We start from the raw sequence: 24,388 nt of genomic DNA, 5'->3' as shown, positions 1-24,388 counted from the left end.
TCCCAGACTAGAACAAGAGCTGCTCCCAGCTTTTTGGTCACCACCAGAGGCTACATACAGCAAGTGACAGGAGGAAGCTCCATGTGTGTGAGGGCTTTTGCAGCTTAGGGATGGCTTCTCAAATTAATGCCCCAAAGCTGGGCCAGAACACAGTGACTGAGGAAGCACAAACCCTGAGGACTTTCCAAACCTTGCCAAGGACACAGCTTGAGAGCTACTGGATAATACAGTGGCTTTTCAGGTCACTGAAAAAGATTAAACTGAGAATAAACTGTCTCCATTCTCTGCCCAACCCATCATAATGGATTGTTCATGTCAGATAATAATAGTGTTTACGTGGCCACTTCTGAGGACCCAAATATAACTCTCCATCTTGGCATACATGTGGGACAAAACTGGTCATCCCGAGACCTTGGGTACGATACTTAAAGTAACATGTGGCTACAGCAGCAACAGCAGCTCACAAGAAGGCTGAAACTCATCCTGCCTGTGTCTGGGCTAAGCTTACCATAACTGAGTTACACTGCTCATTTGGTAATTATCTTAGCTACAGCTGAACTCTGTTCCCTTTTAATTTATATTATTCTACCATGTCTTCCCTTCTCCCTTCTTGTCATCCTCTTTGCCACCTTCTTCAGTAAGCAACTGTGTTGAAATATTCCAGCCTCTCTGTTTCAGCCTCCTCCATCTCCTACATCTTTCATATGTGTTGGTTTTAACTTTCTGTGAGAATAAAGAGAAGGACAGGGAACGCTATTAAAGACTTGCATTTACTTTGTCTTTAGAATACAAGGATATCAGGTATGAGTCAGCTTTCAGGCCTGATCCTTTCCTAGTTCCCAAACTCTCCCAGCTCTGCCTGGGTGTTGCAGGTAGCACAGTGTAAATGGGAGACTAGGATTGGGTCACTGTATGGTGGATCTAAATTTGGATTTTTCTGTAAGTTTCAAGGTTATCCAGTTTGGCCCCAGCCCAATCATAATCATTACCCCAAGCCCAAACATTGTTCCTCCACATGTCTGGGATGGTTATTTTTTTTATAGGTGATAAACTAACACATCATATGTGTTATCTGTCTTTTATGATAAATGCCAAGCTGTCAGAATGAAAATGTCACATAAATCACACATGAAGTATTTACATTAAAAAAAGATCAACTCATAAGAATTTTAAAAACCTTTCTGATGGTGCCATCATTTGCAGCAGGTTAGCCAGGTATTGCCAATGTTTCCATTTCTGGTGTTGGAATAAACACAGCACATCAGAACAGACTCATCAAACAAAACCAAATTGTATTTAACATGGGGCAACAGTCAATGCCATAAGAAATCACCATATAAGTATGCAGAGTTACATATAATCTACACATATTAATATGACTTTACAAATTTCATATTACATGTTGATACACACAAAATGGACTTGGGAGGAAGCACTTGTTGCCAGCCCCTCTGGGGGCTCGGTTTCTTACCTGCTTGTAAGGTAGGGCGAGACAACACTTTGTTTTTGAAAGTGACTGTATGTATTGCGATCGATCGTATTGCATTCTCCTGTGAGTCAGAGTGGACAATAATCTCCACCAGCCATGTGACAAAATGGTATGGAGCTTGCTCAGCATACAACCATCCCTCGTGGGACAGAGGTTTGGCACGTGCAAGGTCCCTGGTGGGTCCTCAGTGTGGCCACAAGCTCCTTCGACCAGCCCCTGGACCTCAGAGGGGGCCAGGCCAGCAGGGCAGAGCCCCCAGCCCAGAGTACAGTGGCATGCTCTATCAGGACCAGACACCTTCTGGATTTGGAGAGGCTGGGACTGATCCTGGAAAGTGCTACACCTGCTCCAGGGGAAGCCTTGCAGGGAGAGCCTGGAGCCCCAGCAGGAGTGGCCAGTGGGGCTGGCTCCCAGCTGTGCTCCCTGCCTGGGGCTGGGGTGGCACCACATCTCGCCTGGGAAGGTGGAGTGGGCTACAGACCAAAAGCCCTCCCCAGGGCACGAAGAAAGCTGAAATAATGTAGAGCAGTCCCACAACTGCTGTAATAGACACTGTGGGTGGAAGAGCTTCCTAACAGCTCCAGACTCTCTGTGGGCGGGTTAATACCATATTTACCTTTCCCTCTCCAGCCCCTCTCCCCTTGTCAAGCCTGCGCTGCTGTGCTCAAGTTGAAGGAATGAAACAACCACAAACCAGGCCTACTCTCCTAAAAATAGTGGCATTAACAGGGCACTAATATACATTATGGCTCTCAACGATTCCTATTAGGGTGGAGCTGGACAAGGTTAACTACAGCTGGAAATGCAGCAGTGTCTCTGCTGCAGACCAGGCAGGGCAAGGTGAGAAAGGGCATTTTGCTGCATCAGTGTATGTCACTGCTCCTGAAAGAAAGTCCTCAGCATTTCTCAGGGGCCTCATTTGTGGCTGTGTGAGCAGTCAGTGACATTTGTGCTGTGAATACCTTACTTTTGCCCAATGGAAGATAATTACACCCTGAAAGATATCCTCCTCACTGGCAAAACCCCAGAAAAACTGGAAAGCAGAAGTGAGAGAACTGAAAAAAAGGGAAGATGAGGGTAAAATGAGAGAAGAACATGAACAAAGGAGAGAAGGAATGACAGAAGAAGAGGAAAAAAAGGCTGGTGAAAACATAAAAAAAAGCACCTTGTTTGGGGTTTGCAGGAGGTGACTCAGTGCCTGCAGATCTGAATTCTCTTTCTGACTTGACTCTGGCTGGCTGTGTGCCTTCTGCCTTGCTCTATCCGGGCTTCTTACCTTGCAAAGCATCTAGGAGGGCAAATGTACTGGCAAAGCACAAGCATTTAAAATCCTCCAGCAGCCACAACAGTCAAATGCTGTGGCTGAAATGTAAAAAAAAGCATGAGAGTGGGATGGGAGGAGAGGCGGGGAATCAAGGAGCAGAGGAAGGGTGAAGAGTGAAAGAATGAGAGGAATGGGGAATGAAAGACTTGGGAGACCAGGTGGAGGGGGAGAGAATCTTGGAAATGAGGTTAGGTGTCGGTCAGAGTCTCTATGTCCTCTTGCAATGGCAGGGGGAAGAGCTGAAACTTGTCCTGCTGACCTGCTGTAGAGACTGATGCTTGCAGGCTCTCCACTGGTGTCACCTCTGCAATCCCTGTCCCAGAGCAGAGGAGCCAAGTAACCATGGAGGCCTGTCACAGAGAGGTTTCTAGACAGGAGGAACGCCTGACGTAGAAATGCCGCCTGTCCTGCCCCTCTGGCCTGTGCACGATCAGGACAGGGAAGAATCGGGCATCGTGGTAGGTTGGGGGGTTCTCGTTGACAGCCAGCTGGCTGGAGTAGGAGCAGCACTGCTCATCCTGGCAGCCCCGGTCTGCAATGCTGCTGCTGCGGCTCCTCCAGAGGCCTGTCCTGTGGGAGCCATGGATGCGGCAGAGGGAGAAGCGGCTGGTGTTGAGGGAGAGGCGGGAGTTGCCACTGCAGCTGTGGAAAGCGTGGCGTGAGAAGATGGAGGAGGTGCTGGAGGCACGGTTGCAGCGTTCACAGCCGTGGGCCGTTTCGCCGTACCGACACACCGTGTAGCTGTTGTAGGCCGGGGAGTTGGCCAGGTCCATGAGCATGGCCTCCGAGTAGCTGGGAATCAGCTGCCGGTTGGTGCAGATGTGCCACTCCAGCTCGGTGCTGTCCTGCGTGGTGTCCCGGGGCATGCGGTACCGGTACAAGGGCTCCTCTGCCGTCGTGGGTGCCGTGTACTCCAAGCCCAGCAGCTTCTCCACGTGGTAATGGACGTAAGCAGTCCGATACTCTATGAGTACCCTGAGCGGCCACGAGATCATCAGGATAGCTGCCACCCAGAAAGCATAATGGGACACGTACCATGGGAGGTGATCTGGGTCTCCGTAGGCCATCATAAGCTCTTTAAAATCCACATTTTTGAGCTGCATGCCTTCCCTCACCTCCATGTAGTCATCTAGCCCCTCGATCTCCGTGAAGAAGTGAGCTCTCTGAGTCAGGTAAGAGTTCTCGGACTCAATGTTGGCAAAGCTGAAGCACTTGGTGAACCTCAGCTTGGTGGCTGTATAGCTCTCCAAGCCCAGGAGCTCCTTGGAGATGTCCTTGTATCCACAGTGAGAGTAGTCAAACTCGGCTTCAGCCACGTGTGTGTTGACCCTCTCATGGTAGACCTGTGTGGTGGTGTAGGCATCACCGTTGCGGTAGCGGGTCACCTGCCGGGTCCGCCGTACGAAGTGGTAGCTGATGGCCTTCCACCAGATGCATGGAGTGGCTTGCTGCATGCGGTTGATGCACTCGTACACACTGTCCACATCTGCCTTGTACTGCAGCTCCCTCTTGACGTGGCAGTGCCAGCACTCCACCAGGTACACCACATACAGCATGGAGAGGAAGGCCAGTGGGATGTAAACATAGCCGTCCGAGCACGGGCTGTCATGGTAGATCATAGACTTGCCCTTGAAGGAGCTATCGAAGCTGAGCTTGGTGACTCTGGCCAGCTGACACCAGGCCACTGCACCCAGGCAGCCATACATGAGGATGGAGAGGAGGAGGCATTTCCAGTGGGACTCTCGGCACATGCAAGCACTCAGGGACTGTTTCACGGGGCGTTGCTTCAATCACACCGCCGTGCAAGGGGAGAGAAAGACAAAGAGAGAGAGCGAGGAACCCATCAGTCACGCTGCTTTGCACAACACACACAGTGGTTGCTGCCTTCACGACTGTGTCTGGCTTTTCTCTCGACTGCCTGAGGACTGGGACACCTCCCTACTTAATATAAATGTCAATATAAACAGAAACACCCTGCCAGCGACAGAAGGCTCTGGACAAAGCTCTTTCCTTGCTTCCTTCTGGCTCTGGGGAGGGAAGTTGTTCATGCAGCAGTGACTCACTGTGCCTGCACCCCGGTCAGATGGACACCTCTGCAGGGGCAAGACAGGGCCACATCTCCTTCTCCCTGCCTGCAGCAGCACCATTTACACACCCTGCCATTTTCAGAGGTCGAGAGCTCTTCACATCAGGTGAACAGCCAAAAGTGTGGGGCTGTGGAATTGCCCCTTTGCTTTGAGAGTGCCCCGTGCTTAAGTTCCCACAGGCTCCTGCTGGGGAGGCTCGGGAGCAGTGTCTGTCGCAGAGCTGCGGCTCCACAGGTTGTGCCAGCATAGGAGGACCAGCACTTCACCCAGCTAAAGCTGCTGCCTGACTCAGAGCTGACTCACATCCAACCCTGAAACCTACCAAATGATCGACACAATTTTCTTGGAGATGAGCCATCGGGAAAATGACTAGATTCAAGCACATTTAGTTGAAAAAATTGTCAAGATTACAGCACGATGCAGCATTGCTTCAGGCTGGTTAGACTAGCTCTGACCTAAAATACTTGAAAGCTTCAGCGTTGAAGCTAAGGGTGTATGCGTGAATATTTAAAACAGCATACTCCTCTCTTTCAAGTCCCAAAAGTCGGGTTGGGAGCAGAGCTGGGTTCACACTCCTGCACTCCCACTTGGTCCCCTGAGAGGGCATGATTGCAGTCCTTACCCCAGCCCCGGTGCAGTGAATCAGCTGCATTGTCATGAGATGTTCAGCTATAAAGAAAAATGCCAAATGGAACCAAGCAGCTAGTGGAAATAGGGTTGAGTCCCTGCAAAGAGCAGCAGCAGCAGGAGTTACACCACTGGCTGGCAGCTGTCTGTCTGTAGAGAGTGCATGAAGAGAGACCCCCAGTGCCCTAGCAGGTAATGAGGAGAGCTGTTTGCATCCCTTCTGCTACTGCCATCCTCTGCCTCTCTCCTAACTGAGGAAATGACAGTGAGAAAGCAGATACACACTGATACTCATGCATCATCATGCTCTCTGCCGAGCCTGATTTCATGTAAAAATAGAAGCACACTGTTACTCCTTCTCCCAAGGGGCCACCTCTAATGCATCAAACTGCTCCATAGATGCCAACAGATGCTAGGTTCAGGAAATGTCTTCTCTTTCTTTCTCCACAGATAAATTTCTCCCCCAGTAAAGCTTATCTTGGACCTACAGCAGTTAGGATTCAGTAAGTGATCTTGAACCAGCAAGGAATTTAAGGAGCAGCATCTTATAACTCAGGAAATAACAGCGTGGCACCACTGGAAAGAGGAGTTTGCTGTCTCCTCAGTGAGATGGAAGCACTGGCATCTAACTTTGCAGGGCTGTAGGGTCAGATTTAATACTACTTTGCTTTTTTTTTGAGACAGAAATCCACTTCTAAGTAACCATAGAGGGTTTTACAACTTGCTGTGAACACTGCAAAACTAGATTTCATGGGGTTTGGTTTTGATTTCATAGCTTTTAATCTTACACTGTGTAAGTGCAGAGTAATTTTATTGATTTTAGGAAGCTACACCAGTATACAATTGCAGGGATGTAGGGCAGAACCTGGCCCCTGATTCTTCCTGATGCATCCAGAAGGAATCTGTAAAGAATTTATATTCTTATCCCAAAACTTCGGCATGTGCACGTGTCAGAATAAAGTATAATTATTCCGGGCTGTATTCTGGCTTCTGTATTCTCTTTACATCTGCTAAAACAGATGTAGAGAAGCTAAGTGGGTTATAAAGTACAGGGTACATAACTTCTGTAGATAGGGCAGTGAAAAAATCTCAGTATTGTTAAGAATAAGGCTGTTTTTCTTAGCCTTTTGCAGGAAACTTAAGAGGAAAGCCACAAGGCGGCTCCAGGCAGTCCCTAAATCAGCTAAAAATAACTAGAGAAGTTTTGGGAGTGAATCCCCTATGTGCAGTCGTGGAGAGTTTCATTTGAAACTCTTGTCCAATGCCCACTGCTCAGTCTCAGTGTGGTTACTGCCCCAATGTAGGCTTCTGCCCCAGGTACACTGGACCCCAGGTCAGAGCCCCAGGCTCTCCAGACTCATGGGAAATCCACTGGAAATTACTGACTTTTATTCTTTGTCTCTTCTTGACATGAAACTAGTTTTTAACTTCTATAGTAATGCAAAAATATAAATTGTAATGAAGAAATGCAAAGCCCTATCCTTTTATTTTTTTTTTCTCTGAAGGTTTTCTGAGGTGAAGAAAACTCTAAACACTAACATCTCTCTACTCCAGGTCCTGAGACTGTGCAGAAGGACCAGCAGGAAGATATCCTAATGCATGAATTTGTGTTCACATTCAAGCTTCCACAGGTACCTCTCATTTAAAATCGCTTATGGTTCACACAACGGAGAGTGCCAGTGGACCCACCAAAAATGCCCAGCAGTCAGTTTTAATGCAAGGTGAGTGCTTAAGTCATGCATGCAGCTCCAGGAACCCCATTTTTTTCTAGGACTTGTTGGAAGTGCTGTCAGCCTGGCCCTGGGCACAGCCAGGCAACAAGGCTGTCCCATGCCAGTTAGGACACTTTTTGCCAAAGGCACTGCAATCCCACCTTCCCTTTATCTCACTTGTCTTGACTAACAACCTCTCTGTGGTCCAACCTACAACCCACAGGCTGGCTTCTGCCCAAGGGGTGGTTCAACCAGCCCTGCTGGTTAGGGTGGCTGGCTATCAGAGGCCATATCAGAGTGGGCAAATGCCTCCTAATGTGCTTAGCTCTGTGAAATGCCATCTCCCCTTTGGGGGATGAGATAGCTCTGGTTCCACCAGTCCTAGAGCAGCACCCAGCTGGGCTGGCAGTAGAGGTTGCAGGTCCAAGATGACATTTCTGTATGCATCCTCTGGAGGCACTTAAAAAATGGTCTTCAATCCACTGCACTGAAAGGGCTAGATCAGCCCAAGACAGATTTTCTCCACTATTGTCACTGCAGCCTGCAAAAAAGGCAGCTTCTCTCCTCTTTGCATTAGTGAAGATATGCAGCCATGGAGCCCACTGCCACATCTGATTCACACACCTACCAGTCCAGGTCAGCAGGGCCTTCATGTTCAAAAGCCTTTGGTAAAATACACAAGTTTTTTCACCTGGCTTTTCTGACTCACTGTGTCATTCCTGCCGTTGTTCCTAAGCAAATCCCTGTCTCTGCAGGTTTTCAGTTATAAAAGCATCTCTCATCCAGGGTCTACCCCCACAGCTGTCCTGCCTATTTCAAGTTCTGACCATGTTTATCTGGCCTGTAACCCCCTATTTCTCCTTCCCTTTGGTGAAATAATTATCTAACAGAATTATACTATTAGAAACACTGTAGGAAATACATGAAATACAACATAACTACAATAAAGGTATCAGACATTTAAAAAAATCTAATAAGGAAATATATCTTTTCATCTCTCTCTGCACAACAAATGCATTAACATCTTAAACCAGTGCTCCCAGACTTTATTAATTACCATACCACCTTCTTACAAGAATGATGCTTGTGGTACTGTGTGGAATTTTCTCCTTTCCATGCATAGTGTTTTAGATTGAAACAGGGCAAGCTTGTATTTCTGGATGAGTACAATAAATGCTTAAGGAAATTAATAATTTCCATGATAACTTGGGCTAGCTAGTGAACAGGAGTTGCATCCTTTGTGTTGTTTTGATGTGGAATAGAAGCATAACCCCTGGAAAATCTTCATAGAGAAACATAATTGAAGAAAGCAAAGACAGAGAGCCTGACAGAAAGCCAGAGACAAACAGAGACTAGAATAGATGGAGGCTCAGTTGCCAGATACTTTGTCTGCCAGCTAGGACTAAAGGGCTTGGTTCTCTAACCCAAACCAAGAGAGCTGTCCTCCCTCTCCTGCTTGTGGGGGGCTTTGCTTTGGGCTTTGCTTCCAGCGTTGACCTGAGAAATGTCCTGACAGATTAAATGAGGCACAGGCTGCCCACAGAAGTTGTGGATGACCCATCACTGGAAGTGTTCAAGGTCAGGTTGGATGGGCTCTGAGCAACCTGGTCTAGTGAAACATGTCCCTGTCCATGGCAGGGGGCTGGAACAAAGGGATCTTTGAAGGTCCCTTCTAACACAAACTGTTCTGTGATTCTACAGCCATGTATTGTGAAGAGGAATGGATTTGTTAGATCAAATGTTTCACCTAAAAGGTCCCAACCTGCTCTGATGACAGCACAAATCGTAAAGATCTCCTGTTTTGGATGGAATGCCACGAAGCAGCACAGCTGAGCTGTCAGTATCACTGTTTATGAATTTCAATTTGTGTTAAATACACACGCTGTAAATAACATCTTGCTAATCTCTGGCATGCTGCTGAACTGCTTTCAGAGGCCTCCCTTCTCATTGCACCTGACTGGATTGGAAACTCTTATCAAAACTATTCATAATCACATGCCAAAATTCACACTTAAAAACAGTAACAAAAAATATTTTCCAAATTCTTTGGTAGATCTTAGCATGAATGAGCAAAATGCCATGAGAGGTGGTATGTGTAGGGAGGGTTGTGGGTGTCTGTGCTGTGAACCTTGTGGAGAGTGACAAGGTTTAGGGATAGCCTGCCCTGAGCTGTCCCTGGCCCCAGGCAGTCAGTCAGCCCCACAGTGCTGCTCTGTGTTTGATTTTTTTGACCCATCATTTCCAGAAAGCTCAGACAGAGCAAAGGACCTGTGTACCACTCAGTCAGCTCCATATGGTCTGTTTGCTGACTGGTGGTGTGGAGCATTCTGAGACACTAAAATGATAGATGCTATTTAATTTGTGGCCACAGTTGCTGGAAAATAGTCTGGAAAGTCCCAGCTGCTGATGGAGAACTGGAATTTCAACTGACACCTGTAGCAGACAGGAGTTTCCAGGCTGGCAACATTTTGATTATTTCTCCTTTATGAAACTTAGCTTGCAAATGATAAAACATCCAGGCAGTGGCTGAAAAGGCAATTGCCTTCAAAAGCACCCTCTGATGGCAGATGCCCAAGATCAAAAGCACGTTTACAAGGGCTGAGGTGGAGCCTCCTTTGCACAGGCATACCCACCCAACTCCTCCTGGCTCGACAGCAGCCAGGTCAGGTTCTGGCTGCAGCAACCATAATTAAAACCACCTAACCGTGCTCCGTGTTGTAGGAACGTGCAGATTTGGGCTGTTGATCTTGCCTAGTGTGAAGGGGTAGAGAGAGTCGAGGGGGCACACACAGCCTGGCACATCCCCTGCTTAACATCTGGAGCTGAGCGTGCTCTAGTGGCAGGAGCAAAGGCCTGGTGGCCAGGGTTTTGGCTCTCTGACCCATGCCCTGACTCCTCACACGTGACCAGATTTAAGACACTAGTAGGTAAGTTGTAGGTGGTAACTAGGCTAAGTGAGCCTGAAAGTGACTGCACTGGGGGTAGCCAAGAATGAAAAAAAATTACTTTGCCTCAAACTCTGTTTTTTTGTTAAAAGGCATATTCAAAATGTAACACTGATGCTAAAGAATGAGAACAACGCATTTCTGGATAAGCAAATTGTGCTTGTGACTCTAGGTCCCCTTTCTCTTGATGGATACATAGAATAAATTAATTCCTCAAAGCACAAGTTAAGGTGGTCTGGCTATCCCTGTTCTTCTAAAGGAGCACCCCACATTGCAGGAGGAGGAAGGGCCACACTCAGAGAAGCCCATCCAGACTGATTCTACCAGCCCAGGTTTTTGAATGCCTAACCTCTGGTGCCTCTGTTTTGCCAGTGTTGGCTGGCTGCTTTTGCTGGCCTCTGGATACAAGCGTGCCTGATAGCAGGACTCACCCCACTAGCCATCCACTAGTTCAGGGGTTCTTACTAGAGAATAAACAACCAGACAGTTCTTCAGCCCTTACAGGTAGTCACAGAAATTTCTCCTACCAACTTTGCATGGTTATGCTGGGTCTGGAAGGTTCAGCTTATATTACAACCCAATTTACATTTCGACCTTAAGACTGGGAGACACTCCTTCTCATAGCTCCTGTATCTCACAGGCAATGCAATTGCACTCTACCATCCTATGGACAGCCCAAAAACTAGTGGCTGGTGTGAAAAACGAGGTTCACTCTCCTGTGAGAATTTAAAGGGTTTAATATAAAGACAATAAGAGACACATAAAATAAAGCAAAGGGGTAATGGCAGGGTGCCTTGGCGCTCTGCCAAGAGCACACCTGATGCTAGAGAACACTGGTAAAAGCTCATCTTCCATAAAGACACTCTGTTTTAACTGATAACCTAAAAGAAATGAAGAACCTGCAATTCCCTTTGAAATTTGTTCTGGTGATGAACTTCTATTGCCTTTGTTAATTTTGCCTCACTTCAGCCCCATTCATGGCAGCGAGGATGCCCACTCTCCAAGTGATGAAAGACTCCTTTCATATGACTGCCTTCTCACTCTGAAGATACTTCTCCATTCTAATTATGACATCTTTTAGCCTTCTTTTAGAAAATTTAAAGAAGCCAAGGTCTTCAAGTCCTTCACTTCACTGCTCTAGCTCTTTCTGGTGCTCTGTTCTCTCTTCAGCACCTTGAGATTCTTCTTAAGTCTGCACCTTGCAAATAAATACAGGACTTCAGCACTTAGTTCACTGGCATCATACCAAAACATAAAATCACCTTCCACTCCCACTCATTCCCCTTTATTTACTGTCATCAAGGGTTGCATTTGCAGATTTCTGCCCAGCAACAACCCAGGAGTTCATGTTCAACCTCTCACTCCCTTGGCTCCCAGGTATTTTTTGAATCACTGTTTCTGAGGACAGCGGAAAAGTTGGCTGCCCTCTCCACCCTGAAATGTGTAACTTCAGATTTGGCTTTGGCCTGAGTAACTAAATTATCAAAAGAAGGAGATCCCTAAGGAGAATTGTGCTCATCTCACCATTACAGACCTGCCTGCAAATGTTTGTGCCAACTGTAAATGTTACCAGCAGTGATGTTTTGCCTAATTCCAGTGAACAGTGTCAAATGTGGTAATTATTCCTGCAGAACTCTGCCAGTCTAATGGCTAAATACCCCATTAACTTGTACAAGACAACTGTTTTCAAAAAGCTAAGTGTCAATCACATAAACAAGGCTGTAAGCATTACGTGGACACTGAGGTGCTCCTCATATTTCCAGTGCTCACTGCCAGGAATAATTCCATGAGCAGTCCTGCATACCATACTAAAAGAAACCCTCCCAAAGCTTCAGTAGAGCACATTATCACCTAGCTTGCTGCTACTGTATGACCTTCATCAGAAGCTGTATTTTACTCCAGAAGTAGCTGTGTAGCAGTGTGGGCTTGGAGCATCTCTCTTCCTAGCTGCCTCAGTAGTGCTCATGGCATGCAAATGGTCATGGTGACACTGAAAAAATTGTTTTGTCCCCTACCAATTTTGACTGGCACAGTAAATTTGAACTGAAAGTTGCCAAACTGACACCAATAGAAGGGGGAGAAATAGCCTGTGATGCCTAGAGGAAATACACCAAATTAGTCTAGAGTCACGTTCTTTAAACATTTGATCTATAATTTTGCCTTATCCTCGCTATTTCTCCATATGCGTCTATTGACAAAATGACTTTTTCATCTTCTGCTAGATTTTATTCTTCAGTCTCCTTGAAAACTCCAGCATGAGCTGTATAAGCAGAAAATATGCTGCTGCAGCATGAATTTATTCTGTTTGTTTTGTGGACAGTTTGGGGTCCAAGCTTGACTGTCTGTGCCTGGACAGGTACCTGTGTTCCCCAATTTCAAAACCATTAAAATTCTCCTTTGGGGAAATCATGTCAAAAGCATTTCCTGTCCTTTTAAATCCCACATGTGTTTGTCCTTGGTGGCTGACCTCAAGAGCTGCAAATCTGCTGAAGGAAAATACTATCATGTCTAAAATGAAAGAATGAGAGAAAACAGAGTGTAGCAAAGACGTGGCCTGAATGGAATTAGAGAAATGAGGGGGAAATATGGAAGGTGGGAAGAAGTGAAAGAGGGAAAAGGATAGCCAAGACACGCTCCAAATGCCAGTGCCACTGAGACAGGGGGAGGGTGCTGGCAGGTGAGGACAGAGACCAGTCAGCCTGGGCAGGGGCAGGAGGGCCCAGAGAAACGACCTGGGTGAAGAAGAATGGAGGCAGCATTGAGCCTGACAGCACCAAAGCATCCTATGAGCCACCAGTTATCCCGGCCCATCCATGACCTGGAAAGCAGATACTCCTGAATGGCTGCTTTCTCGCTGCTGGGAACTTCTCTAAAAAAACAGACCTCTCTCCTCCCCACAGCCTGGGGGGTAGGATAGGGCTGTGATAAATCAGACCAGAGATTCCCACGGAGGTGATAGCATGCTGCAGGGTCAATGCTGCAGCTGTGTCTCAGCAGGATGTGGCATCACAGCACACTCCTGCTCTCTGCCAAACCTGACTTTGGGGCTACAGGGTGACTTTACTGTCTTCAACAACAAAACGACCCCACATCTTGGGATTACTCAAGTAAACAAGGAGTTAATCTTGTATTTTTTTTCCCCCTCTTATTCAGCAAGAATAATCTTCCTGTCCATGGGGAAAAAGGAGTGGGGGAAACAATGACAGAGGACTGCAAAAAAAGAGATGAAATCAGATAAGAAAGAAGAAAAAACGGTGGATAAATAAACACCAGTCATAACTGAATTTGCCTCTATAGATTTATGCTTGTGATTAATATATCCCAATATGATACTTGAGAGGGAAAGAGTAATCAATAACCACAAGTCAAACACTTTGGCAAGTGGTGACCAGAGTCTGGATGAAAGCAGAGCTTTTTCTCTAACTATGACAGATTCTGAAATCTTGGTCAAGACAGGGGAAAATGTTCCACCTCTTGATGGCAGGACAACACAGAGAGGACCACTGAGTCCTTGCTAGACAAGCCCTAGGCTGTGCTGTTAATCAGAACTGAGGAGAGCCCTGACACCAGCCTCTGGTGCTGAAAAAGGCTTCACCACTTCTGCAGTGGACAGGAGTGATACAAGAACAAGGAGATTTCAATCCACTGTCCCCAAGCAGTCACAACAGATGTGGGTGCAGCTATCATCTTCCAGCTCCTTAGGTGATCCTGCTGAAAGACCAGCCTAAGAAGTCTGGGGTGACCAGGGAAATGACAATTGCAGGAGAAGTGCCACCTCTCACTGCTTTCCAGGGCTAAATGAACTCCTAGGTCAGATGCTCATTAGTACAGTGAGGAAGGAGCCTGATGGGCTGTGCTAACCCAGACGTTGGTGTAATGATGGGCAGAAGTGCTCCTCCACCATCTGACCCAATCTGGGCACTGCATGGGGTATCAGTAATAAGGCCTGGTAAGGAGAAAGGAAGATATTACAACAGTCATCTCATCAATCCCCTCCTGGGGAGCCTGAAACAAAATGCCTCCTGCCATCCATCTTGAACGGCAAGAAGCCCATTACCCCTAGCTCCTGCTGAGCCAGTAGCAAGGAAAGGGAAATACAAGGGATAGAAGGCAACCAAAAAAAAGCCATTTTGCATCAAAGATAATCTCCCTCCAGTCCCTGAGCACATAGCAGATTGGTTGCTGCACATCTATTTGCTCATCTGCCATGAAACTCCTCTAAGAATAAAAACTTCCTGCAGGCGGGGGCCATGATGTCAATGCATAGCAGAAATGCTGTTACTGGGTTTGAAAATAAGAACCTGCATCAAGCACTCCACGTGTTTGTAGCGTCACTGGCTCAGGCGTTCGCTTTGGCAACTGCCCTCCTGTGGTGAGCAGGGATCGCCCGGTTTCTCATTGTTTAAATCCCGGCGGAGACATAATCTCCTTCTTCCATCAGCGGAGCTGCCAGGGGGAACACCTCAGGGTAGGCAGGTGCACAAAATGGTGGCATTAAATCCTTTCTGCAGCAGAACCTATTGCAGGACAAGTCAGAACTATGAAAAGACACAAATCTTGCTGATCCACCTGAATTTCAGATCCTAGGACACACCTGAAATACCATACAAAGACAGTCTGTTATTTCACACCAATCATCCTCATGAATTCAAGTCAGCAGCTGAACAGAAGGAAAGCAGAGGTCAAGACAGAAGGAGATACAGTACTCTAAAATGTCAGATTCAGGATTAGGTCCTGCAGGATACTTCTGAGTTCTTCAAGTAGAATTAAAGGAAATCCCAGAAATAAAAGACATTTGGATCCCTGCCAACACATATGCCGCTCATTGCAGCAGGATGGGAAAGCCACTCGTGACAATACAAGGGTGCATATGTGATTGTTGTGAAGAATTTGGCCCTAAACACATCCATAAGTGATGCTTCCACACCCTGCTCCAAGGAAAACTGTGCAGTTCCATCTTCAGTGCCAAGGAATCCTAGCAACAAAACGGTCACCATTTACAAAATAGAAATTAAGGCTATTTTTGTGGCAGCTTTTTACAAGATCACCAAAATGCTGCACTAACAAAATTACTGCTTTCCCACACGAACTGCTGATGTTGCTGCCACTGGCTTTCGACTCTGTACCAATAAGAAGAGCCTATTTGGAGGCAGAAGATTTTTCCCAGTAATGCCAACACTGGGTATGAGTCCATCAGGAAAGGAAAGCTGGGGTTCAAGCTGCCTCAGAGCAAGACAGTAACTCCAAGAACAGTTCTTTTTTCTACATTTTAAGCACCCATCATACTTAGCTCATATTGCCTACTCCCCTGCCTTGAATATTGGTGGTTTCTAGTAGACACAGGGTAAATTTTACAGGTATAAGGCTTACCTCAACACTTATCAGTTAACTGATAAAAGCATCACATAACCACAGGAAAGCTCCTGGGATGTGGTTCCCAGACACTGTTGTATTAGTAAGGCCAAGTGAATGACATGAGCCATAGGTAGCTGTGCCACTTGGTTTTTTGCAGCCTGCCTCATGCCCCACCACAGCCAGCCGCGCTGCACAGAGGTGTCCAGGCAAGTGCCCTTGCCCCTGCTCCCACACTGCAGGGACATCCTAAAAAACGGCTGATGGCAGCATCCATCCATCTATTTGTCCTGTGGCTGCAGAGTGGGGTGATCCTCAGCTGTGTGCTCCATCCTGTGAAAGCCAGACCCAGCTCCCTGCACCCTTGGCATGCTGCTGGCAACACAAAAGTACCACAGCCCCCGGGATCAGCCAGGTGCAGCTTGCTGATTGGTGCACTGGTATTACCAGTGGCTTTGCTGAGATAAAGGGAAAATTGACAGCAGTCAAGGAAAAACGGGAGGGATAGCGGGACCAGCTCCCACTGCTTCAGCCCTTGAGGGATGGGGACAGCAGGGACAGGAGAAGGGGAGAGTAGCTATCAGCGAGCCTATGCTTGTCCAAGTCTCAGCTGGGTTCAACAGGAATCCTGTAATGTTCGCTTTGCTCCCACCTTTACCCAGGAGATGCAGCTCCCCAGGGGTGAGAGAGGAGCAAACAGGGAGAGGGGGCTGGCTGTGCTCAGGCAGGTGTGTGTTCTCCTGTGCTGTGCACACCATCAGCCTGCAGCCCAGGATCTTAGTGCCACAGTCCAGTGCTATATGGAAGCTTGTTCCTTCCCACTCCCAGGTTCCTAGGGTCACTGGTGCTCTCTTCATCCTTGAGGAGCATGTCCTGTGTCTTAGTGTTCTCACCACTGCCACAGGTCTTGTGTCCTGCCCAACCTTCCCTCAGTCTCAATGTGGGGAAGTGAGGGATTGATCTAAAGCCAAGCTGGACAACAGCTATGGACCAGTTTCTCTGGCAGAAAAAGCAGAGAGCCAGGAAAGATACCCTTGTGAGGAGGAAACTGGAGGAGTGTTAGTTCCACACCAGTTCTCTAGTTTGCAGCCTAGTCATTGAATGCCTATTTAGATACTTTGCAGGTGAGAAAAACAGTTCATAATTATGAATCCCTTTTAATCTTTGCTTGGTCTAAAGGAACACCTTGAGATTTAAATGAAGGATATAGAGGGAACTCTCAAGTCCTTAGGAGAAATACGATCCAGGACAGATCCAAGCTCCAGTGAAGTCTGGGGAAGTCTTTCAAAGGGACCTGTGAACAAAGGTTAGCCCAGAACCATGGCGTTTTATTTTTATTCTCCCTTATTTGCAATGCCATCCTTATATTTAGCAGAACATGGCTCTGTGATTTGAACTGTCAACTTCCAGCCTTCCCATATGTGACTTCCCAGACAGAGCCCTTCGACCACACCTCAGCAGAGGCAGTGCCAGCCCCACGGTGCTGGGCTGCTGCAGCTCAGGCTGTGGCCATGTCAGGTCCCTCGTGCTGCTGAGCTGAGCATCCCTCGCAATAACACCCAGGCACTACTCAAGCTTCAGCTGCTCTGCTAGATTTGGGGAGTTTGCTTAGCCATCTCTGCACCTTGCTGAACACAGCTGTGACCTCAGCGCTGTCAGGTTTTTATAATGGTGCTCTGGTTAAGGTAAGGGAGTACCCCAGCAGCTAATGCTTCCCTGGGAGAAACAAGTTTTCATTATAAATATCACTTCTCTCTCTCACTTCTCTGTGACACATTCTGCAGCAATACGTGACAGCACAGCAGGTGAAAACTTCACTGAAAATTCATTTAAAAACCTAATGGTTAAAAGGGATCCTGAGAGCCAGGACACCTGGCTTTTATTTCTTGCCTTGACTTTGACCCATGTCATGCTGTCAGCACACTTTCTTACACCTCCTGAAGCTGAAAAAATAGCACTTATAAAGTGATTTCACATGAGCATTGCAGCAGCACACTCCAGGAAGGTACGTCACCTGCATGTGAGCCATTGCACCCTGCCACTCTGAGTACCAGGTGGTGGCAAGCAGAGGATTTAGCTCCTGCCCTGGCCTGCTGACAGGCAGTCCCCTGCAGAGAACCATGGAACACCTCAGGCCTGAAGACAGACTGTCATCCCCACCCTTTCAGCACATGCCCTCACTACACTCCTCTTTCATCAGGTACTGGCACTTTTGCCTGGCCATCTCATCTCCAGGAAGCCATAAGGGAGTGGTTCTCTTTATTTCTGGTGTTTAGAGGAACTCACATGCTGGCAAGACTGTACTGGCAGATGCTACCACCCCTGCCTCCATGGCGCTCTGTGCTCCCTCTGCCCATTGCAGGGTGGGGGAGATGGCATGGTTTGTTCCTGTGGGCCTGTTGTACTCCACAATTCTCAGGCCAGCTCCTAAGGGCAATCAATTACATGGGTATGAAGAAGGCCTCCAGCCATAAACCCATTATCACAAATCACTTCTCTCCCAAAGCCATGACCTGCAGAAGTCTCTGACTGATCCCACTCTCTTCCCTGGTAAAGTCACGTTATTCAGACTCCATATTTGCCAGTCACCTCAATTACTTACCCTTGGCTTCCTTGCCAGGAGTGGGACCCTTTGTGACCTGCTCTTTGCCTTTTGCTGTCAGCTCCTACCTTGCCAGGCCTTGCTCTCACCAGCCGGTGGCTGTTTCCAGCCCATCTTCCCTGAGCCCAGTACTACAAGTCTTTCCTAAACAAGGCCTCTGCTGGCTGAATGCTGAACTGGGATGTGCAACACCTCAGCTGTATAGGAACTGTGCTCTGTGTAAGTTGGGATTCTCTCTACATTATTCACCTGATGTAAAACCACAGAGGTCAAAACTACAAGCATTTCAGGGGGTGTGAGCCCCCTCTCCCAGTGGCATGTGTAGCACCTTGAGAGAGGCTGCCAGCTACATCAGACACTGCTTCACAACCTTAACTCCACACTGGGAAGGCTGCCAGCCTCCTGTGCCATGCACGGCCAGGCTATTCCATCCTTCCCACTTGTCATCTGTCTTGCCTGTTTCAGGCAGGACACTTTTCTTCCTTGCTTTTACTGCAGGGGAGATGTGCTGTGGGCAGAGCAGCCAGAGCTCAGAGAGGAGCAGGCAGGGGTGGCTGTCAGAGGCAGCCTCAACCCCTGCCCTGCCCGGTGCTCTTGGCAGAGACCCAGCCAGCTGCACTGTGGCAGCATCCTCACTATAACATATAACTCATGGGTGGCTCCCCTGTGCAGTGCTGATGAAATGAAGTTGCCCCATTAGTTTTGGAGAGTTAACAGCTGTTACAACAACTGTGACCTCAAAAAGTTTCACTATGTGCTATTTTTAACTTTGCAGGTCTTAAGCTCAGAGGAGCACAATGAATGATTGGAGTCTGAAAATGAACTATATTTTCCATTATTAGAACTTAAAAACTAATTAACTACTTAACCATACTTCATCCAAAAAGTAGAACTCCTGAAAACTCAGACACAGCCTTATCTGCCATGTCACTACAGTGTCACTAACAACTGAAGGGCCTCACAGTGCTCATGATAGCTCAGCAGCCACTACTTTTGGTGTAAACTCATGACAGTGTGTTAGGGCACACAAAGAAACAAGCCCTACTCACTATGGACTACTTGGGGATATTTTACTCTCTGTTTCCACAAAGTCCCTGGTCACTGGCAATGATTTGAGCTATTTTTTTCCAAGGTGTAGAAACAGATGAGAGGAATTAAAGTGCACTGTTCCCAGGGAGAAGATACCTCCTACCTCACTCTTGCAATGGCTTGCACTGATTGCAAAGCATCCTTGGTATCCAAACTTCCCTCTTTGAGGGACATCATCCTCTGGGGTCTCTGAAGTGAGAAAGGGAGAACAAGGAGAGTATTTGGGGCTTCCAAAAAGTGTGCAGATGCATTGCTTTTCCACCAGTATCAGGTGACTGTCTGTCCACCTGAAAGAACAGCATTAGAAACCAAGTCTGAAGGGGACCTACCACCGAGTCATCTACTCTGTCCCTTTCCCCTGAAGTGACATCTACACATTTAACATCCATTTGCCTAAATTGTCCTTGTAACCCTCCAGTAGCAGAACTCCACAAGCTCGACAGTTGCTGCAGCTCAGTGCTTCATTGAGAAAACTCCCTTGCTGGAGGGATTGGAAAAGTCAGCCTGAAGGAGCAATTCACTTCATTCTCAGCCACAGTGGTGAGGAGCAGAAGACTGTTGTCTGTAGTGGCCCACACAGCTGGAGCCCAGGATGCCCTTCAGAGCTCAGATACATTCACTTGGTATTTCCTATCTATTTTTAAAAAACTCTTGACAGTTTCTCATGTGAACTGCAGAGAAGACAGCCAACTCCAGAGCACCAAGAAGAGACATGTGATCAGAAGATAAAGTGGGACAACAAAAAGAACAAAAGCAGAAAAAAGATGCAATGGCTCAGCATGGATTTTCTTATGACAGAATCTGCAATGCAAATACTGCCTGAAACTGCAGGATCGTGAAAAATACTGCCACTCCTGATGGACATTTTCCTTTGTCTCTACAAGACAAATAATTTGGAACAAGGAATAAGGAGCACTCTTTGGTTTATGTCTGCTGAATAGACCAAGGGCAGGAGGGGAAGAAAGGGGCCTGTCCTATTTGACCTTCGTTCAAGAGGGGGAATATCATGCACCTTGCCTTAAAAAGATAACTGGTCAATCATACTTGGGATGGTGACAGCCTTCCACCAGGCTAACCAGCACCTATCATTCAGGGGATTAGCTGAGCAGGTTTTTGCATGAGGTTTGGAAGAGCCAAGGAGAATGAAAAGTGCAGTTTCCCTTGGAATAATGTCTCACATTTCCTGCCCTTCTCTGGGCATCAGTGTCTGTCATGTGAGTGCCTTGTGCAGCTTTTCAAGGGAGAGGTTTACAAGGAAATAGCCCCTCTCTGGAGATTGATACTCAATGCTCTCTCTGCAGCTTTTGTTTAACCTCTCATCCACCTGGGTACAACTCAGCCCACAGATGGGGACAATTTAAAGCTAACTGAGGTGAGAAAGGGAGTGTTATTAAGGGCTTTATGCCTGATGTTTTCAATGCCATAAAATAAGCCTCGACAAATAAAATACATGTTGGGGCAAAATGATAAAAAAGCTGGATAACTAAATGGAGTCAATGCCCTAAGCAGAGGGTATCTCTACAGTGGCATACTGAAGAGGAAAGGTCCCAGCTATCTTTTGACCCGAGAGCCTGTAAAGCTGTAGCCTGCAAACAAGCACTGTGTATGTTTTCTTAACATGTAACACCCCTTTGGCACTGTTGTGACCACAAGTACCACTTTATAAATTCGCCCCTGTTGCGTTTCGCAGTGGTAACATGAGGCAAATGAGGCAGTTTTAAGTGGTTCCTCTTTTCTGTAAAATTTCCATCAGAAAGCCAATGACTGTGGGTTTCACGAACATTGACCCATGAGGTTTTCCCTTTTATTTAAATAGCTTAACTGATTACATTACGTCATACCCATTTTAAGTTCTTAAATATGGAAGAGAAGATAAAAACAGGCATGGACAACTGCTGTTTGACTTTGCCAGTACAGACAAGACAAATACATATTTCAAAATGTCAAGTAGCTGCTGCTTTCAGCTTTCTTCAGTGATTACTTGGCTTTGGAAACAAAAAATGAGGTTTGTACTGAGCAGCTTTGTTTTCCTGAAAAAAACCCCTCTCGATTTCCAACTAAGTTTTAAAGATTTAAATATTTAAGACCACTTCCCTATTGAGTCATAAATTGTCAGAAATTAAGAAAAGTCACTATCAACTCTTCGGTGCAAGTATAGGCTGTCACAGTAACAATAAAAATAGCCAGCCTACTGCTTAACCAGGGCAGTACAGAGCAGCAGGTTCTGCTATCTGAGAGAGGAAAGCAAAGGCAAGTATCTCCAGAGAACCAATCTTCAGCAATAACCGCTGAAACATTTGGAAAAAGGAATCCTTTGCATACCCTCCTCTGAAAGATCTTGATTCCTCTTCACAAGAGTTGGTGGAATGGTAGAATCCTACACTAACAACAAAAGCACATCTATTCCAGGACATTTCAGCTCAAGAAATTAATGTTTCAGTGGAAAAAACCCAAATCAGAACACCGTCAGGTAATCTGAGGGCTTGCTCTGACATTCAGCAAAGTCAGCAGGAACCCTATGTGGTCCTTGGCAGAAGAGGGCAATGGCTGAGGCACGTAACTGAACTGCTGCTCTCCTTCCTGCTCCGCAGCTGCACCTTCGCTTGTCCTTCTTTCAAAAATAAAAACTTAAGACTTCAGACACATTCTCTGTTACTAGCTCAGGGTTGTATCTCACATTGATTTAATACCCAATAAAGGCAATTTTCAGTCATTGTTACCATTTAGGTCCATGCACTTGATCTAAGTGAAATCCATAAATGACAAGGCTTAACAGAGGAGCCCATGAAATGCCCGTTTAATACCAATACAGGGCATTTACATGCCATTGCAGGCCCAGGTGCAGAAAGACTATTTACATGGTGATGGGGAAGGCATGAGGAAAGACCAACATTGTAGGACTGTAGTGTTAAGATATCACAGGCATTTGAGATATAGACTCAAATGTGCAAATGTTTGTATTGGAACAGAAGAAGAACTGAGAACAGGATGAATGAAGCAAGATAAAGATAGTGCTTAGCAGAGAGATCAAGTGCTTTCATGTCTACAAATGGCTTAGATGTTTTTATGGTGGACTTAATACATCGGGAAGCCTTCAGTAGCTCCTGGTCCTAGACCAAATAAATCAAAAGATCCCTTCCAGCATTAAATATCTATCGATCATCTGCAGGGCTGTAATTACATTGGTGTGCTCTACTGCTGGAACACCAGCTGTATCCTGGATCCAGTCACAGCTCTTCATGGCAAATTGTGTCGCATGTGCTTAAAAAGCAATCGAACAGGAGAAAACCCTAATTTTCACCCATGGATGACAGTTTTTTCAACCGGAGCTGTAAATTCAATTTTCAATTATAGGTAGTTTAAAAACTGCTATTTGCTTTTAGGCAAAGTATCCTGCAGCTTCACTTAGGCTTAGTTGAGGCTACTGGATTTTGACTACAGGATTATGTGACTGTCGATGAGCCATGGGACCTGTTAACAAAAGCTTTAAGCAGACTAACTGCACACAGCAATGTTCCAGGGCTGCTTTAACTTCTGTTTTCAATTTTCTCTGCCTTTTTTAAGGCTGATCTCTGCATTCCTAGGAGCAAGTACATCTGTTTTAAACTCCGTATTATGAAGAAAGTTCACTCGCTTCCATGAACTGCACATGGATTACATGACGTAAATGGCAGACCTGTCAAAACTGTTGGAAGCAAAGTCTACATCAGGCATCGAAGAAAATCCCAGGTATTTCTAAAGCAGGACAGCTTGCTGTCTCAAGTGTGCAGGATAGTGCACATACATTGTCACCTACTGTCAAACAGCCCTGCAGTTCCGTCTGGCCAACACCTTGTGGCTCAGGATTCTGTGTCAACACTCAGACACATCCATTCTTCCCCCTCTATGATGTGCAAGGCCACAGTAAGCATTTCACAGACGATCTGAAGAAACGTATTACGCTGTATTTTCTCCACTGTTTTCTGTTGCAGATTAGGCAACAGGAGTGCCTAGGCCCCAAGGAAAAGGAGAGGCATGACCTCCTCCTTTACCCCCAAACACCTGAAAGCCACAGAGCCCCAGACTGCAAACCCCTTCTCATGCTCCGTGCGCCCCTCCGGCCACCTCCACCAGTGACACGCAGAGCTGCAGTCTCCTTGACCATTTCAAAAGTCCCAGGGAAGAGGCAGGCTCTCCTAGGCCAAACCCCAAGGGGCTCATTTAGCCAAACTTCCACTGGGCAGGCCTCCTTTCACCCCCGCTGGATCGTTTCGGTGCAGAGCCGCTGGCCCAGCCGCCGCCCTGATGCCGGCAGCCTGGGCAGGGCTGGGCGCCGGGGGCCCGTCGGTAAAACCCCGCAAGCAGCGGCCGCCGGGCTGCGGCCGCCTCGCCGGCGCGGGGGGCTCGGGGCGGCCGCGGGGGTCCCGCCGGCGGCCCCGGCACTGCAGGGCGCGGCGGGGCAGCAGCGCAGCGCACCGTGGCTGCAGGTACCCGGGCGGGCTGTAGCCGCGCTCCTCGGTTCTCCCCGCGTCGCAAACACCCCCAGCCGGGCACCTCCGCCGGTGGCTCCCCACAACCCCACCGCCCTGCACCCCTCCCCGCGCCGAGGCTGCCTTTGCCCCTCCAGTCTCCCCCGGCCCGGGGCGGACGCCCCCGCCGCCGCTCACCTCCTCCCGCTCGGCGGCGGGGGCCGCCGGCGCGGGGGTGCTGCCCGGCCCGCTCTCAGCAGCCGCCTCGGCTTCCCCCTCCGAGGACATCCTTGGCCATCACCGGCAGTGGCGGCGGCGGCGGGGGCTGCAGGACCCCGAGTCGGCGGAGCCCCCCGCGGACCGCGCCCCGCGCCGTGGCCGGGGCTGGGGCGAGCCGCCCCCCGCGCCCAGGGCCGCCCTGCCGGGAGCTCCCGACTCCCTCCACCATCCCAGGCAGGCGGGCAGGGAGGGAGGGAAGGAGGCGGCGGAGGGGAGGAGAGAAAGACGAGGCGGAGGAGGGGGGTGCCCCTGTCGCTCCCGGCCCCCCCAGGTGGGCAGGCGACTGCCCGGCGGCTCCCGGCGCGCCTCTGCGGGCGTCTGGGAGCTGCCGGGTGTGCCCCCTTCCCGGGATACGACCTCGCAACCCCTACCCTTCCGGGGTGCCCTCTCTTGTCTTCTTCTCAGGGTGAGCCTCGCTCCCCAGCCCCGGGTGG

The 24,388-nt window shown here is 48.0% G+C and overlaps 1 protein-coding gene across 1 annotated transcript; it reads right to left on the bottom strand.

The window, feature by feature from the left end:
* Window positions 1-1,328: 1,328 nt before the first annotated feature.
* LOC138110785 (transmembrane protein 151B-like) lies at window positions 1,329-24,030 on the bottom strand. Its single transcript, XM_069015974.1, has 2 exons — window positions 23,874-24,030; window positions 1,329-4,597 (listed from the first exon to the last, which is right to left on the bottom strand). Exons 1-2 carry the CDS (start codon window positions 23,961-23,963, stop codon window positions 3,167-3,169), a joined length of 1,521 nt encoding a protein of 506 aa, XP_068872075.1. The 5' UTR covers window positions 23,964-24,030; the 3' UTR covers window positions 1,329-3,166.
* Window positions 24,031-24,388: the final 358 nt, after the last annotated feature.

The sequence above is a fragment of the Aphelocoma coerulescens genome, chromosome 5, assembly GCF_041296385.1.
Source record: "Aphelocoma coerulescens isolate FSJ_1873_10779 chromosome 5, UR_Acoe_1.0, whole genome shotgun sequence".
Taxonomy (NCBI): Eukaryota; Metazoa; Chordata; class Aves; order Passeriformes; family Corvidae; genus Aphelocoma; species Aphelocoma coerulescens.
This window is presented reverse-complemented; position numbering and strand designations above follow the sequence as displayed.

Bases quoted from the DNA above. Each gene is read 5' to 3' on its own strand.
- LOC138110785 (XM_069015974.1), bottom strand. From the start codon at position 23,963: ATGTCCTCGGAGGGGGAAGCCGAGGCGGCTGCTGAGAGCGGGCCGGGC. The intron at 4,598-23,873 runs GTGAGCGGCGGC...GTGTGATTGAAG, and splicing joins CCGCCGCCGAGCGGGAGGAG to CAACGCCCCGTGAAACAGTC.